Here is an 18,773-nt window from a genome sequence, read left to right as displayed (position 1 = left end):
CCCATAACACTACAACACCAGACCCCCCCCCCCCCCCATAACACTACAACACCAGACCCCCTACCACAACTAAACATACCCCCCCCATAACACTACAACACCAGACCCCCTACCACAACTAAACATACCCCCCCCATAACACTACAACACCAGACCCCCTACCACAACTAAACATATCCCCCACATAACACTACAACACCAGGTCCCCTACCACAACTAAACATACCCCCCCCCCCCCCCCCCCCCCATAACACTACAACACCAGGCCCCCTACCACAACTAAACATACCCCCCCCCCCATAACACTACAACACCAGACCCCCTACCGCAACTAAACATACACCCCACCCCCCCATAACACTACAACACCAGATCCCCTACCACAACTAAACATACCCCCCCCCCCATAACACTACAACACCAGACCCCCTACCACAACTAAACATACCCCCCATAACACTACAACACCAGACCCCCTACCACAACTAAACATACCCCCCCCTCCCCATAACACTACAACACCAGACCCCCTACCACAACTAAACATACCCCCCCCCCATAACACTACAACACCAGACCCCCTACCGCAACTAAACATACCCCCCCTATAACACTACAACACCAGACCCCCTACCACAACTAAACATACCCCCCCCCCCCCATAACACTACAACACCAGACCCCCTACCACAAATAAACATACCCCCCCCCCCATAACACTACAACACCAGACCCCCTACCACAACTAAACATACCCCCCCCCCATAACACTACAACACCAGACCCCCTAACACAACTAAACATACCCCCCCCCCCCATAACACTACAACACCAGACCCCCTACCACAACTAAACATACCCCCCCCATAACACTACAACACCAGACCCCCTACCACAACTAAACATACCCCCCCCCCCCCATAACACTACAACACCAGACCCCCTACCACAACTAAACATACCCCCCCCCCATAACACTACAACACCAGACCCCCTACCACAACTAAACATACCCCCCCCCCCATAACACTACAACACCAGACCCCCTACCACAACTAAACATACCCCCCCCCCCATAACACTACAACACCAGACCCCCTACCACAACTAAACATACCACCCCCCCCCATAACACTACAACACCAGACCCCCTACCACAACTAAACATACCCCCCCATAACACTACAACACCAGACCCCCTACCACAACTAAACCTACCCCCCCCATAACAGTACAACACCAGACCCCCTACCACAACTAAACATACCCCCCCCCCCCATAACACTACAACACCAGACCCCCTACCACAACTAAACATACCCCCCCCATAACACTACAACACCAGACCCCCTACCACAACTAAACATACCCCCCATAACACTACAACACCAGACCCCCTACCACAACTAAACATACCCCCCCCCCCCCATAACACTACAACACCAGACCCCCTACCACAACTAAACATACCCCCCCCATAACACTACAACACCAGACCCCCTACCACAACTAAACATACCCCCCCCCATAACACTACAACACCAGACCCCCTACCACAACTAAACATACCCCCCCCCCATAACACTACAACACCAGACCCCCTACCACAACTAAACATACCCCCCATAACACTACAACACCAGACCCCCTACCACAACTAAACATACCCCCCCCCCATAACACTACAACACCAGACCCCCTACCACAACTAAACATACCCCCCCCCCATAACACTACAACACCAGACCCCCTACCACAACTAAACATACCCCCCCCCCCATAACACTACAACACCAGACCCCCTACCACAACTAAACATACCCCCCCCCATAACACTACAACGCCAGACCCCCTACCACAACTAAACATACCCCCCCCCCCATAACACTACAACACCAGACCCCCTACCACAACTAAACATACCCCCCCCCATAACACTACAACACCAGACCCCCTACCACAACTAAACATACCCCCCCCCCCATAACACTACAACACCAGGCCCCCTACCACAACTAAACATACCCCCCCCCCATAACACTACAACACCAGACCCCCTACCACAACTAAACATACCCCCCCCCCATAACACTACAACACCAGACCCCCTACCACAACTAAACATACCCCCCCCCCATAACACTACAACACCAGACCCCCTACCACAACTAAACATACCCCCCCCATAACACTACAACACCAGACCCCCTACCACAACTAAACATACCCCCCAGCCCCCCATAACACTACAACACCAGACCCCCTACCACAACTAAACATACCCCCCCCCCCATAACACTACAACACCAGACCCCCTACCACAACTAAACATACCCCCCCCATAACACTACAACACCAGACCCCCTACCACAACTAAACATACCCCCCCCATAACACTACAACACCAGACCCCCTACCACAACTAAACATACCCCCCCCCCCCATAACACTACAACACCAGGCCCCCTACCACAACTAAACATACCCCCCCCATAACACTACAACACCAGGCCCCCTACCACAACTAAACATACCCCCCATAACACTACAACACCAGACCCCCTACCACAACTAAACATACCCCCCCCCCCATAACACTACAACACCAGGCCCCCTACCACAACTAAACATACCCCCCCCCCCCCATAACACTACAACACCAGACCCCCTACCACAACTAAACATACCCCCCCCATAACACTACAACACCAGACCCCCTACCACAACTAAACATACCCCCCCCATAACACTACAACACCAGACCCCCTACCACAACTAAACATACCCCCCCCCCCCATAACACTACAACACCAGACCCCCTACCACAACTAAACATACCCCCCCCCCCATAACACTACAACACCAGACCCCCTACCACAACTAAACATACCCCCCCCCATAACACTACAACGCCAGACCCCCTACCACAACTAAACATACCCCCCCCCCCATAACACTACAACACCAGACCCCCTACCACAACTAAACATACCCCCCCCCATAACACTACAACACCAGACCCCCTACCACAACTAAACATACCCCCCCCCCCATAACACTACAACACCAGGCCCCCTACCACAACTAAACATACCCCCCCCCCATAACACTACAACACCAGACCCCCTACCACAACTAAACATACCCCCCCCCCATAACACTACAACACCAGACCCCCTACCACAACTAAACATACCCCCCCCCCATAACACTACAACACCAGACCCCCTACCACAACTAAACATACCCCCCCCATAACACTACAACACCAGACCCCCTACCACAACTAAACATACCCCCCAGCCCCCCATAACACTACAACACCAGACCCCCTACCACAACTAAACATACCCCCCCCCCCATAACACTACAACACCAGACCCCCTACCACAACTAAACATACCCCCCCCATAACACTACAACACCAGACCCCCTACCACAACTAAACATACCCCCCCCATAACACTACAACACCAGACCCCCTACCACAACTAAACATACCCCCCCCCCCCCATAACACTACAACACCAGGCCCCCTACCACAACTAAACATACCCCCCCCATAACACTACAACACCAGGCCCCCTACCACAACTAAACATACCCCCATAACACTACAACACCAGACCCCCTACCACAACTAAACATACCCCCCCCCCCATAACACTACAACACCAGGCCCCCTACCACAACTAAACATACCCCCCCCCCCCCCATAACACTACAACACCAGACCCCCTACCACAACTAAACATACCCCCCCCATAACACTACAACACCAGACCCCCTACCACAACTAAACATACCCCCCCCATAACACTACAACACCAGACCCCCTACCACAACTAAACATACCCCCCCCCCCCCATAACACTACAACACCAGACCCCCTACCACAACTAAACATACCCCCCCCCATAACACTACAACACCAGATCCCCTACCACAACTAAACATACCCCCCCCCCCATAACACTACAACACCAGGCCCCCTACCACAACTAAACATACCCCCCCCCCCCCATAACACTACAACACCAGGCCCCCTACCACAACTAAACATACCCCCCCCCCCCCCCCATAACACTACAACACCAGACCCCCTACAACAACTAAACATACCCCCCCCCCCCCCCCCCCCCCCCATAACACTACAACACCAGATCCCCCCCCCCCCCCCCCCATAACACTACAATGGAGGTTGGTCACAGTACAACAATACCACAACAACATACTGGAATGGGGGTTGCCTCCAAGCTGCCATTTGAATCAGTTCCCCCGGCAACCTCTGCCCTCTATGATAGGTTAAATCTAGAAATGGCTTGCTATTGGTTACCAAGTCAAAATAATTATAAAAGGTCACAGTACAACAATACCACAACAGAATCAGACACTGACATCACTCCCTCTCTCTGTGGACCAGCCATTTCCTTTGGCCCTGTCCCCCTCATCAGACCCCTCATACCGAGCTATGTAGGGCAGAGGCAGGGGCATACCAAGGACCTCTGACAAAAGGGTTTCAGGCTGGATTAGATTTGGTTTTAACGGTCATATCAGAAACCCGAGAGCTGGCGTATTCAGGTCAAATTCTCTTAGCCAGGCCAAACGCTGACGAAATCAAAACAGTTTTTAATGGGAGGTCAGAGTTACAAATCCCCCCTGATGACCTGTCTTGGGGTCTGCCCGGGGTCTGACATATGAGATTGCACTGCAGAAAGACATATTCTGTTACCCCTGTCCTCTGGTGGATCTATGAGGGTAGAGCAGCTAGCAGACAGCCCTATTCTGTTACCCCTGTCCTCTGGTGGATCTATGAGGGTAGATCAGCTAGCAGAAAGCCCTATTCTGTTACCCCTGTCCTCTGGTGGATCTATGAGGGCAGATCAGCTAGCAGACAGCCCTATTCTGTTACCCCTGTCCTCTGGTGGATCTATGAGGGTAGATCAGCTAGCAGACAGCCCTATTCTGTTACCCCTGTCCTCTGGTGGATCTATGAGGGTAGATCAGCTAGCAGACAGCCCTATTCTGTTACCCCTGTCCTCTGGTGAAGCTATGGAGTCCAGGTTCAGTTGCAGCCAGCCGCGACCGGGAGACCCATTGGGCGGTGCACAATTGGCCCAGCGTCGTCCGGGTTAGGGGAGGGTTTGTCCGGCAGGGATGTCCTCGTCCCATTGCTCACTAGCGACTCTTGTGGTGGGCCGGGCGCAGCGCACACTGAGACAATCGCCAGGTGTACGGCGTTTCCTCCGACACATTGGTGCTGTTGACTTCCGGGTTAAGTGGGCAATGTGTCAAGAAGCAGTGCGGTTGGGGCATGTTTCAGAGGACTGTAACTACCAATTAATTGGGGAGAAAAAGGGGTAAATATATATATACTGATTTGACTCTGTCATTTGTTGGCGATATCCAATATGTATTGATAGGAGAAGGACGATGGCCAAGTAAAGTTGACCAAGTGGATTCCTCAAGCTTGGCATCAGTCAAACTTGAGACAGTGGTATTTTGGTGATCCAAGCAAACCCGGGAACCAGAGAACTCCCTGTTTTTAATTAGGCCTCATTTCTAAGTGTCCCTACAAGGAGACTAAATCAGACCCAGAGGTTAAGACTGTTACTAAACCTGCTCCAGATATACCAGAGTCAAGCCAACACAGGTCACCACTCAGGTCAGATATTACAGCCACATACACTGAGTGAACAAAACATTAAGAACACCTGCTACAGATATACCAGAGTCAAGACAACACAGGTCACCACTCAGGTCAGATATTACAGCCACATACACTGAACACCTGCTACAGATATACCAGAGTCAAGACAACACAGGTCACCACTCAGGTCAGATATTACAGCCACATACACTAAACACCTGCTACAGATATACCAGAGTCAAGACAACACAGGTCACCACTCAGGTCAGATATTACAGCCACATACACTGAGTGAACAAAACATTAAGAACACCTGCTACAGATATACCAGAGTCAAGACAACACAGGTCACCACTCAGGTCAGATATTACAGCCACATACACTGAACACCTGCTACAGATATACCAGAGTCAAGACAACACAGGTCACCACTCAGGTCAGATATTACAGCCACATACATTGAACACCTGCTCTTTCCATGACAGACACTGACCAGTTTAATCCAGGTGAAAGATCCCAAATTCACTTCAATGTGTAGTAGTAGGTACCAGGCGGTTTGTGTCAAGAACTGCAAAGCTGCTGGGGTTTTCACAATCAACATTTTTCTGTGTCAAGAATGGTCCACCATCCAAAGGACATCCAGCCAACTTGACACAACTGTGGGAAGCATTGGAGTCAACATGGGCCAGAACAGAGCTAGAATAGAGCCAGAATAGAGCTAGAATAGAGCCAGAATAGAGTCAGAATAGAGCCAGAATAGAGCTAGAACAGAGCTAGAATAGAGCTAGAAGAGAGTCAGAATAGAGCTAGAATAGAGCCAGAATAGAGCTAGAATAGAGCTAGAAGAGAGTCAGACTAGAGCTAGAATAGAGCCAGAATAGAGCTAGAATAGAGCCAGAATAGAGTCAGAATAGAGCCAGAATAGATCCAGAATAGAGCCAGAATAGAGCCAGAATAGAGCTAGAATAGAGCCAGAATAGATCCAGAATAGAACCAGAATAGAACCAGAATAGAGTCAGAATAGAGCCAGAATGGAGCCAGAATAGAGTCAGAATAGCCGCTCACGCTGTATTTTTCAATGCAGGAAAGAATATGAGGAGTGTGTTGACTGAGATGAGAATATGAGGAGTGTGTTGACTGAGATGAGAATATGAGGAGTGTGTTGACTGAGATGAGAATATGAGGAGTGTGTTGACTGAGATGAGAATATGAGGAGTGTGTTGACTGAGATGAGAATATGAGGAGTGTATTGACTGAGATGAAAATATGAGGAGTGTATTGACTGAGATGAGAATATGAGGAGTGTAATGACTGAGATGTTATTTTGGGTGAGATGTTAGTTCCATTATTTGGTTGACGGTGCATTTAGTGCAACATAGTTCTCTGTGAGGCCGTCCGTATGGGGATGATCCAGGCTAGAGGGGTGGGGAAGGGGTCAGGGTGTCATTACAGTGGGTAGCCTGTGACAGGCTGTGAGCAGCAAAACATATGTTGTTACCAAACAGGGTGCAGGGAGGAGTGAAGAAAGGCAGGGGTGAAGTTAGGGAGGGGAGATAAAACTCAAGTGTTGGCCGCTTTGTTTACAAAGTGTGGGAGAGACTGAGCCTGAAGAGACGCTGTGTTTACAAAGTGTGGGAGAGACTGAGCCTGAAGAGAGGGCTGACTGTACCATTAGAAGCCAAGGTATCAACGCAACATCAGCTACGACACTATATATCAGTGCAGAGGAAGTAACATTGTAATTTATCAGTGCAGATGGATCCTTTATGCACACCTCACCAAGAGGAGGAGAAGACTGTGATCATGAAAGAAGAGAAGGAAACGGAAGACGAGAAGAAAGATGAGGAGGACGAGAACGATGATGATGAGGAGGAAGATGAAGCGGAGGAAGATAATAGCGAGACAACAGTGATAGACAGTGAGGAGGAATCAGATGACAAAGCCAAGGAGACTGAACCCCAGCAGCAGAAGGAGCAGGCCTGGGCCCCCACTACCTACTCCACGTTTGGTAAAGAGGTGTTTTGCTACGTAGGAGAGGAGATCAGCATCTTTGAGGCCTTGGACTCTTACGGTGCTGTCATCTGGCCAGCGGTGAGTCAGTCTACTATTGAACATGACATTCATAGATAACAATGATAGCAGTGAGTCAGTCTACTATTTAACATGACATTCATAGATAACAATGATAGCAGTGAGTCAGTCTACTATTTAACATGACATTCATAGATAACAATGATAGCAGTGATGGCGATTAGGATGGAAGTAAGGAGGGAGATAAAACAGTGGTCTGAAACTTCTGGTTTACAGACCACATCAGGCCTGCAAGTCACATTATTCTGGCTTGCTGTAATTATTATTGTAATCCAGCCAGAAGATCCAACAGTTGGAACCTTTAATCTCCCTGCATAAGAATGACTGCCAGGGCAGGAAAATTCATTCTTCCTAAAGACTTCCTAAATCATATGAACTCAAACAGACGTCTCAGTAACAGGTGCAATAAGTCCAACTTCTAATTAGTTTAGAAACATGTGTGTTATTTATGTTTGTATAAGATGAATCAATCAATGTATATGCACAAACACAGGTATTAAAATCAACCTACAATAGAGCATGCTGGGAAGTATGATAAGGATGGATGTGGTATTAAGTTACTCACTTCGAGAACTTAACAAAGTAGCTCAAATTATTTTCCTTTTGAAGTCCAATGAACTCACAGAATAACGCTGATTAAGTGTGGATGGAGGATGGTGATTGGTTAAATATTTCACAGTGTGGATGGAGGATGGTGATTGGTTAAATATTTCACAGTGTGGATGGAGGATGGTGATTGGTTAATTTTTTCACAGTGTGGATGGAAGGACGATGATTAATGAAGTTCTAACAACTATAATGATGGTTTCTATAGTAACAATGGTTGAAGTTCTAACAACTATAATGATGGTTTCTATAGTAACTCTGGTTGCCTGCAGGCGTTGGCTCTGTGTCACTACCTAGAGACCAACGTTGAGCAGTTGAACCTGGTGGACAAGGCAGTGCTGGAGCTAGGAGCAGGTCCTGGCCTAGTGTCTATTGTAGCCACACTCCTAGGTGAGTCTGGGCATTACATTTATTCATATTGTACATCTGAGAAGATCAGAGAGGTGTAAGAAATATGGCAACATTTTTACCTAGCCTATCAAGGTGGCTAGCAAGGTGGAGGAGGTCCTGTCGGGGTGGCTACCAAGGTGGAGGAGGTCCTATCAAGGTGGAGGAGGTCCTATCAAGGTGGCTAGCAAGGTGGAGGATGTCCTGTCAAGGTGGAGGAGGTCCTATCAAGGTGGAGGAGGTCCTGTCAAGGTGGAGGAGGTCCTACCAAGGTGGCTAGCAAGGTGGAGGAGGTCCTATCAAGGTGGAGGAGGTCCTGTCAAGGTGGAGGTCCTATCAAGGTGGAGGAGGTCCTATCAAGGTGGAGGAGGTCCTATCAAGGTGGAGGAGGTCCTAGCTAGGTGGAGGAGGTCCTAGCTAGGTGGAGGAGGTCCTAGCAAGGTGGATGAGGTCCTATCAAGGTGGAGGAGGTCCTATCAAGGTGGAGGAGGTCCTATCAAGGTGGAGGAGGTCCTATCAAGGTGGAGGAGGTCTTAGCAAGGTGGATGAGGTCCTATCAAGGTAAAAAGCAAGGTGGAGGAGGTCCTATCATGGTGGAGGAGGACCTATCAAGGTGGAGGAGGTCCTATCAAGGTGGAGGAGGTCCTAGCAAGGTGGAGGAGGTCCTATCAAGTTGGAGGAGGTCCTATCAAGGTGGCTAGCAAGGTGGAGGAGGTCCTATCAAGGTGGCAAGGAAGGCGGAGGAGGTCCTATCAAGGCGGAGGAGGTCCTATCAAGGCAGAGGAGGTCCTATCAAGGTGGAGGAGGTCCTATCAAGGTGGAGGAGGTCCTATCAAGGTGGAGGAGGTCCTATCAAAGTGGAGGAGGTCCTATTAAGGTTGCAAGCAAGGCGGAGGAGGTCTTATCAAGGTGGAGGAGGTCCTATCAAGGTGGAGGAGGTCCTATCAAGGTGGAGGAGGTCCTAGCAAGGTCCTATCAAGGTGGAGGAGGTCCTAGCTAGGTGGAGGAAGTCCCGGCATTCTATACCACTTACACCTATCCAATCTTTTCAGATCTGCATGAAGTGTCCTCGGCGACTAGACAACTAGTGGCTAGGGGTTGATTTGGTACTGGCCACCTGTGTGTCTGTTAGTTGAATAACAGAGTGCTTCCTGTCCCCAGGTGCCTGGGTCACAGCTACAGACCTACCAGAGATCATAGGTAACCTGAGAGCCAACCTGCTCCGTAACACAAGAGGGCGCTGTAGGTACACTCCCCAAGCTGCAGCTCTGTCCTGGGGTCCTGACGTGGAACGCACCTACCCCAGATCTGTCTATCGCTATGACTACGTGCTGGCGGCTGACGTGGTGTATCACCATGACTACCTGGAAGAGCTGCTGTTCACCATGAGATACTTCTGCCGTCCAGGTTGATTGATTGATTGTTATATTGACTGATTGATTGATGTATTAATTGATTGGTTGATTTGTTGAATGGTTGATTGGTTGATTAATTAATTGATTGGTTAATTGATTGATTATTTGATTGGTTGATTTATTCATTGATTGGTTGATTGGTTAAATTATTGATTGGTTGATTTGTTAAATTATTGATTAGTTGATTGGTTGGTTGGATGGATAGTTGATTGATTGATTGATTGATTGACTGATTGGTTGATAGAGTTATTGGTTGATTGATTAACTGATTGGTTGATTAATTGATTGGTTGATTGACTGAATGGTTGATTGATTGGTTGATTAGTTGATTGGTTGATTAGTTGATTGGTTTATTGATTAGTTGATTGGTTAATTGGTTAAATTATTGATTGGTTTATTGATTGATTGGTTGATTTGTTAAATTATTGATTTGTTGATTGGTTAATTGGTTGGTTGGTTGGTTGATTGGTTAATTTGTTGGATGAACAGTTGATTCATTGATAGATTCATTGAACAGTTTAAAGTACAACAAATCCCAGAATGTAAGACATGAAAGCCTTAAACAACTCATTTTATTTCCCTTAGGAACCACTCTGATCTGGGCCAACAAGGTCCGCTTTCCCACAGACCTGTTATTCACTGAGGACTTCAAGAACACCTTCAACACCACCCTGCTGGCTGAGATGGGAGAGGTTAAGATCTTCAAGGCCACATGTAGAGAGACAGAGGATCACCTTCAACACCACCCTGCTGGCTGAGATGGGAGAGGTTAAGATCTTCAAGGCCACATGCAGAGAGACAGAGGACCACCTTCAACACCACCCTGCTGGCTGAGATGGGAGAGGTTAAGATCTTCAAGGCCACATGCAGAGAGACAGAGGATCACCTTCAACACCACCCTGCTGGTTGAGATGGGAGAGGTTTATGCCCATGTGTAAAAGGTAGGGATTAGGGAAGACAAAGGACTAGTTAACATCCTGCAGACTATGCTAAATGTAACCAAGACGTCCTGTCCCTTCTTCCTCTGAGAAATGCTTGAAGACAGAAGGCGGATATCTTGGCTAATGATAATGGATGTGGATGGACTACGGATGATGTCAGTTGTTGATGTTTGATGTTCTACTCAATACTTACCTGCTATATCTAGTACTTTATTGTTACTTTCTAGTACTTTCTAGTACTTAGTTGTTACATGTAGTTTGTATTGATAATATTATAAAAGTATGTACTTTGCTGTCTTGTTCCATTCTGTATTCAAATATAATTTGTTTTGAATATATAAAGTTTCTAGTAAAAGTCTACACGTTGACGTTTTGCTGCCTTAAACATATCAAAACATTTATTACATTGAATGTCTTTCCTACCAATCTACACAACCAACAGCACATCTTCAAAAGTAAAATAACAATTATAGAAAATGTTCCAAATTAAATAAAAAATGTCTTCATTCATTCATTATGATGTCATTACCGGTCATTATGATGTCATTCCCTGTCATTATGATGTCATTACTGGTCATTATGATGTCATTACCGGTCATTATGATGTCATTACCTACATTTTTGGTCTATTTAGAACATACTAGAAAAAGAGCATTCCTCATTGAGAACTGCTAGAGTGATCAAGCGATCTAACCAATGTGTCTCTCCTTGGAGAAGTAAATTATCCCCATCTCCTCCACTAGGTGGCGCCTTCACCAATTCAACGGCCGTATAAAGTAAGGTACTTAGTTCATGATTATGGCTGTTGAAATGCCTGGCAACAGGTGATTTTCCAGCATGATTATGGCTGTTGAAATGCCTGGCAACAGGTGATTTTCCATCATGATTCTGGCTGTTGAAATGCCTGGCAACAGGTGATTTTTTCATCATGATTATGGCTGTTGAAATGCCTGGCAACAGGTGATTTTCCATCATGATTATGGCTGTTGAAATGCCTGGCAACAGGTGATTTTCCATCATGATTATGGCTGTTGAAATGCCTGGCAACAGGTGATTTTCCATCATGGTTGTAATTGGAGCTCCTATGCTCACATATCTTTGTCTTAAGTTGGCGTTTGGTCTCACAGTACCCACATAGTACAAGACTACAGGAACACTTCAATACACAATTTAATATTTACAGTGTTAAATAGAACTCATATAACATGTTTCATGTTGTCACTTTAATAAGGTTGGTAGCAACATGTGGACATCTGTTGCAGCTCCAGTCAACTACAAAACCCACAATGCTTTGCTATCTCTCTGGGCTAGCAAACGTACCTTTCACACAATAATACCACGGGTGATGTCAGCACGTGAAGCAGCTAGCTTGCTGTCAAATCTCCTAAACAAACGGAACGATCAATTTAAGGAGTCTACAACCTCACCGGTGTTCAAGATGCATATCGTCTGCTTTGCAGTGTGTGTGGGCTCTGACGTTGCTACGGCGACGTCTGCTTTGCAGTGTGTGTGGGCTCTGACGTTGCTACGGCGACATCTGCTTTGCAGTGTGTGTGGGCTCTGACGTTGCTACGGCGACGTCTGCTTTGCAGTGTGTGTGGGCTCTGACGTTGCTACGGCGACGTCTGCTTTGCAGTGTGTGTGGGCTCTGACGTTGCTACGGCGACATCTGCTTTGCAGTGTGTGTGGGCTCTGACGTTACTACGGCGACGTCTGCTTTGCAGTGTGTGTGGGCTCTGACGTTGCTACGGCGACGGCCCCTTTTTGACCTTAAACACAGGTCAGAGTGGGGAGAAGAGAAAGTGGCACTGCGATGATGAAACAGTTGGAGGGAAAAACTAAGTTGAATAATTTGGTGTGAGAGAACATCTAAGTGAAATTACACACCTTGTCATGACGATATAGACCGATGGATGGGTCCTAAACCAGTATGTCATACTATCTATTGGCTGATTTGGTGATCTGTGCGTCGTTGTTTTAACAGTTAGTTTTCTCCAGCGAAGAGAACCTTATCGTGAAGATGCGGCACAACATAAACGATTTCCTGTTTTCACAGACGGACCACTTCGAAGGTACAATCATGACGACGATTGTTATTAGACCCACTCATAGAACATAGACTCACCAAATTAATAGGAGTTTCATTCTGGAGTGGGACTATCCCTTTAAGGTCAAGGGAGGCTCAGCTAGCTCCACCCACTTCAGGCAGCTTCCAGAAGGTGTCCGTCAGGGATTTGGCCCCGCCCTCGTCTGCCCTTTCGACCTCCCCTGAGAAAGATCCATTTAAGACATAACTCATCCTGAGACATCTTTAAGACATACCTCATCCTATCTGTCATCCCTCGTCCTATTTCAGTCTCACTAAGCGGTGAGATGGGATTCCCGTAGACTTCCTCTTGGCTGGGGGGGGATACCCCTCAATCTCCCATTCCATAAAGCTATGCTTCCCACTGAGCTACATTAGTCATTGACCTCACCGTAATGTAGACCGTGGTACTTTGGTGATCCAAATGAACCCGGGAACCAGAGAACTCCCTGTTTTTAATTAGGCCTCATTTATAAGTGTCCCTACAAGGAGACTGAATCAGACTGTTACTAAAACCCCCATGCAAAACATTAAGAACACCTGCTACAGATATACCAGAGTCAAGCCAACACAGGTCACCACTCAGGTCAGATATTACAGCCACATACACTGAGTGAACAAAACATTAAGAACACCTGCTCTTTCCATGACAGATTATATGACAGGTTATAGAAGACATCAGGAGACAGGTTATAGAAGACATCAGGAGACGAGTTAAAGAAGACATCAGGAGACAGGTTATAGAAGACATCAGGAGACAGGTTATAGAAGACATCAGGAGACGAGTTAAAGAAGACATCAGGAGACAGGTTATAGAAGACATCAGGAGACAGGTTATAGAAGACATCAGGAGACAGGTTATAGAAGACATCAGGAGACAGGTTATAGAAGACATCAGGAGACAGGTTATAGAAGACATCAGGAGACAGGTTATAGAAGACATCAGGAGACAGGTTATAGAAGACATCAGGAGACAGGTTATAGAAGACATCAGGAGACAGGTTAAAGAAGACATCAGGAGACAGGTTATAGAAGACATCAGGAGACAGGTTATAGAAGACATCAGGAGACAGGTTATAGAAGACATTAGGAGACAGGTTATAGAAGACATCAGGAGACAGGTTATAGAAGACATCAGGAGACAGGTTATAGAAGACATTATAAGCCTTGAGACAATTGAGACATGGATTGTATTTGTGTTGTTGTGTATGTGTTATTGTGTGTGTGTTATTGTGTTTGTGTTATTGTGTATGTGTTGTTGTGAATGTGTTATTGTGTATGTGTTGTTGTGTGTGTTATTGTGTGTGTGTTATTGTGTTTGTGTTATTGTGTTTGTGTTATTGTGTATGTGTTGTTGTGTGTGTTATTGTGTATGTGTTGTTGTGAATGTGTTATTGTGTGTGTGTTGTTGTGTGTGTTATTGTGTATGTGTTGTTGTGTGTGTGTTATTGTGTATGTGTTGTTGTGTATGTGTTGTTGTGAATGTGTTATTGTGTGTGTGTTGTTGTGTATGTGTTGTTGTGTGTGTTATTGTGTATGTGTTGTTGTGTGTGTGTTATTGTGTATGTGTTGTTGTGTTTGTGTTATTGTGTTTGTGTTATTGTGTGTGTGTTGTTGTGTATGTGTTGTTGTGTGTGTTATTGTGTATGTATTGTTGTGTATGTGTTGTTGTGAATGTGTTGTTGTGTGTGTGTTGTTGTGTATGTGTTGTTGTGAATGTGTTATTGTGAATGTGTTATTGTGTATGTGTTGTTGTGTGTGTTATTGTGTATGTGTTATTGTGTGTGTGTTGTTGTGTGTGTGTTGTTGTGTATGTGTTGTTGTGAATGTGTTATTGTGAATGTGTTATTGTGTATGTGTTGTTGTGTATGTGTTATTGTGAATGTGTTATTGTGTATGTGTTGTGAATGTGCTACTGTGTATGTGTTGTGAATGTGTTATTGTGTATGTGCTGTTGTGTTTGTATGTGTTATTGTGTGTGTGTTGTTGTGTATGTGTTGTTGTGAATGTGTTATTGTGTGTGTGTTGTTGTGTATGTGTTGTTGTGAATGTGTTATTGTGTGTGTGTTGTTGTGTATGTGTTGTTGTGAATGTGTTATTGTGTATGTGTTGTTGTGTGTGTGTTATTGTGTGTGTGTTGTTGTATATGTGTTGTTGTGAATGTGTTATTGTGTGTGTGTTGTTGTGTATGTGTTGTTGTCAATGTGTTATTGTGTGTGTTATGGTAGTAGGTGCCAGGGACAGCGGTTTGTGTGTGTCAAGAACTGCAACGCTGCTGGGTTTTTCACGCTCAACAGTTTCCAATGTGTACCAATAATAGTCTCCCACCCAAAGGACATCCAGCCAACTGGACACAACTGTAGGAAGCCTTGCAGTCAACATTAGACCAGCATCTCTGTGGAACGCTTTCCACACCTTGTAGAGTCCATGGCCCCGATGAGGCTGTTCTGGGGGCAAAAGGAGGGTGGCAGGAACAACTCAATATCAGGAAGGTGTTCCTCCGGTTTTATACACTCAGAGTAAGGTCTGAAATTATTGGCACCCTTTGAGCAAAAAAGACTGTATAAAATAAATTACAAATACTGAGCTATATCGAATGCACAAAAAAAAAAAAGGTAAATTCTATTCACATTCTACGTTGCTCAGTTCATCTCAGTTTAAGGGACTGTATCGTGTCCTTCCATGGCTTCCTGCGCCACTGGGGTAAAACAATGGGGTAAAAAAATGGGGTAAAACAATGAGGTAAAACAATGGGGTAAAACAATGAGGTAAAACAATGAGGTATAACAATGGGGTAAAACAATGGGGTAAAACTATGGGGTAAAACAATGTGGTAAAACAATGAGGTAAAACAATGGGGTAAAACAATGGGGTAAAACAATGAGGTATAACAATGGAGTAAAACAATGAGGTAAAACAATGAGGTAAAACAATGGGGTAAAACAATGTGGTAAAACAATGAGGTATAACAATGGAGTAAAACAATGAGGTATAACAATGGGGTAAAACAATGAGGTAAAACAATGAGGTATAACAATGGGGTAAAACAATGGGGTAAAACAATGAGGTAAAACAACGAGGTAAAACAATGGGGTAAAACAATGAGGTATAACAATGGGGTAAAACAATGGGGTAAAACAATGAGGTATAACAATGGGGTAAAACAATGAGGTAAAACAATGAGGTATAACAATGAGGTATAACAATGGGGTAAAACAATGAGGTAAAACAATGAGGTATAACAATGAGGTAAAACAATGAGGTATAACAATGGGGTAAAAAAATGAGGTAAAACAATGAGGTAAAACAATGAGGTAAAACAATGGGGTAAAACAATGAGGTAAAAGAATGGGGTAAAACAATGGGGTAAAACAATGAGGTAAAACAATGGGGTAAAACAATGAGGTAAAACAATGGGGTAAAACACTGGGGTAAAACACTGGGGTAAAACAATGAGGTAAAACAATGGGGTAAAACGTGTGTCAAATCCCTTCGCCACCATCAACATGGGAAAACACCAATAGCTCACAACCAAAAAGAGACACGTTATGATGTCATCACCTGGTTGTTGACCGTAAAATCAAACAGGAAATGGGTACAAAAAAATTGTGAATAATTAAATATACCACTTAGGGAAACAATTAATATGTTTTAAACCCCTCACAACAGTGGTAAACCTGCCTGGTATTGGTACAGTGGTAAACCTGCCTGGTATTGGTACAGTGGTAAACCTGCCTGGTATTGATACAGTGGTAAACCTGCCTGGTATTGATACAGTGGTAAACCTGCCTGGTATTGATACAGTGGTAAACCTGCCTGGTATTGGTACAGTGGTAAACCTGCCTGGTATTGGTACTTTTTAAACCCCTCAGAACAGTGGTAAACCTGCCTGGTATTGGTACAGTGGTAAACCTGCCTGGTATTGATACAGTGGTAAACCTGCCTGGTATTGATACAGTGGTAAACCTGCCTGGTATTGGAACAGTGGTAAACCTGCCTGGTATTGGTACAGTGGTAAACCTGCCTGGTATTGGTACAGTGGTAAACCTGCCTGATATTGATACAGTGGTAAACCTGCCTGGTATTGATACAGTGGTAAACCTGCCTGGTATTGATACAGTGGTAAACCTGCCTGGTATTGGTACAGTGGTAAACCTGCCTGGTATTGGTACTTTTTAAACCCCTCAGAACAGTGGTAAACCTGCCTGGTATTGGTACAGTGGTAAACCTGCCTGGTATTGGTACAGTGGTAAACCTGCCTGGTATTGGTACAGTGGTAAACCTGCCTGGTATTGGTACAGTGGTAAACCTGCCTGGTATTGGTACAGTGGTAAACCTGCCTGGTATTGGTACAGTGGTAAACCTGCCTGGTATTGGTACAGTGGTAAACCTGCCTGGTATTGATACAGTGGTAAACCTGCCTGGTATTGGTACAGTGGTAAACCTGCCTGGTATTGGTACAGTGGTAAACCTGCCTGGTATTGGTACAGTGGTAAACCTGCCTGGTATTGATACAGTGGTAAACCTGCCTGGTATTGGTACAGTGGTAAACCTGCCTGGTATTGGTACAGTGGTAAACCTGCCTGGTATTGGTACAGTGGTAAACCTGCCTGGTATTGGTACAGTGGTAAACCTGCCTGGTATTGGTACAGTAGTAAACCTGCCTGGTATTGATACAGTGGTAAACCTGCCTGGTATTGGTACAGTGGTAAACCTGCCTGGTATTGGTACAGTGGTAAACCTGCCTGGTATTGGTACAATGGTAAACCTGCATGGTATTGGTACAGTGGTAAACCTGCCTGGTATTGGTACCTTTTAAACCCCTCAGAACAGTGGTAAACCTGCCTGGTATTGGAAGCATGTGTATCTTGTCCCCACAGTAAGGAAGATGGTTCTGGAAGGGCCATCTTCACCATGCCTCCAAATCAACAATTAAACAACTCCTCTGTGTCAAAAGGCTCTTCATTGAAAACAACCGACTACTGTAAAGATCCACACACACCATCGATGGGTTTGGCTTCGAAAGAATGATGCATATGCAGAGAATAACCCCATTACCTACTGTGGAATATGGTGGTGGATCTTTGATGTTATGGGGGCTGTTCTGCTTCCGCTGGTCCTGGGGCTCCGGATGCTTCCGCTGGTCCTGGGGCTCCGGATGCTTCCGCTGGTCCTGGGGCTCCGGAAGCTTCCGCTGGTCCTGGGGCTCCGGATGCTTCCGCTGGTCCTGGGGCTCCGGATGCTTCCGCTGGTCCTGGGGCTCCGGATGCTTCCGTTGGTCCTGGGGCTCTGGATGCTTCCGTTGGTCCTGGGGCTCTGGATGCTTCCGTTGGTCCTGGGGCTCTGGATGCTTCCGCTGGTCCTGGGGCTCCGGATGCTTCCGCTGGTCCTGGGGCTCCGGATGCTTCCGCTGGTCCTGGGGCTCCGGATGCTTCCGCTGGTCCTGGGGCTCCGGATGCTTCCGCTGGTCCTGGGGGCTCCGGATGCTTCCGCTGGTCCTGGGGCTCCGGATGCTTCCGCTGGTCCTGGGGCCCCGGATGCTTCTGCTGGTCCTGGGGTTCTGGAAGCTTCCGCTGGTCCTGGGGCCCCGGATGCTT

At 46.3% G+C, this 18,773-nt stretch overlaps 2 protein-coding genes across 4 annotated transcripts in view; both read left to right on the top strand.

The window, feature by feature from the left end:
- Positions 1-18,773, top strand: part of LOC139372956 (general transcription factor II-I repeat domain-containing protein 2-like) — a 979,173-nt gene that overhangs the window by 2,839 nt on the left and 957,561 nt on the right. The window lies entirely within an intron of this gene.
- Positions 7,216-11,604, top strand: LOC139372434 (protein-lysine methyltransferase METTL21C-like). 3 transcript variants are annotated; one of them, XM_071112147.1, is made up of 5 exons: positions 7,216-7,741; positions 8,620-8,737; positions 9,896-10,141; positions 10,735-10,917; positions 10,994-11,593. In XM_071112147.1, exons 1-4 carry the CDS (start codon positions 7,406-7,408, stop codon positions 10,905-10,907), a joined length of 873 nt encoding a protein of 290 aa, XP_070968248.1. In that variant the 5' UTR covers positions 7,216-7,405; the 3' UTR covers positions 10,908-10,917; positions 10,994-11,593. The 3 variants fall into 3 exon arrangements, 2 of the variants coding, with proteins under 2 accessions (XP_070968248.1, XP_070968247.1); XR_011627456.1 differs by having other exon boundaries at positions 7,235-7,741; positions 10,735-10,993; positions 11,070-11,596; XM_071112146.1 differs by having other exon boundaries at positions 7,217-7,741; positions 10,735-11,604.

The sequence above is a fragment of the Oncorhynchus clarkii genome, chromosome 18 (assembly GCF_045791955.1).
Source record: "Oncorhynchus clarkii lewisi isolate Uvic-CL-2024 chromosome 18, UVic_Ocla_1.0, whole genome shotgun sequence".
Classification (NCBI taxonomy): domain Eukaryota; kingdom Metazoa; phylum Chordata; class Actinopteri; order Salmoniformes; family Salmonidae; genus Oncorhynchus; species Oncorhynchus clarkii.
Note: the sequence above shows the minus strand (reverse complement) of the source record. Positions and strands in the feature narration are given on the sequence as shown.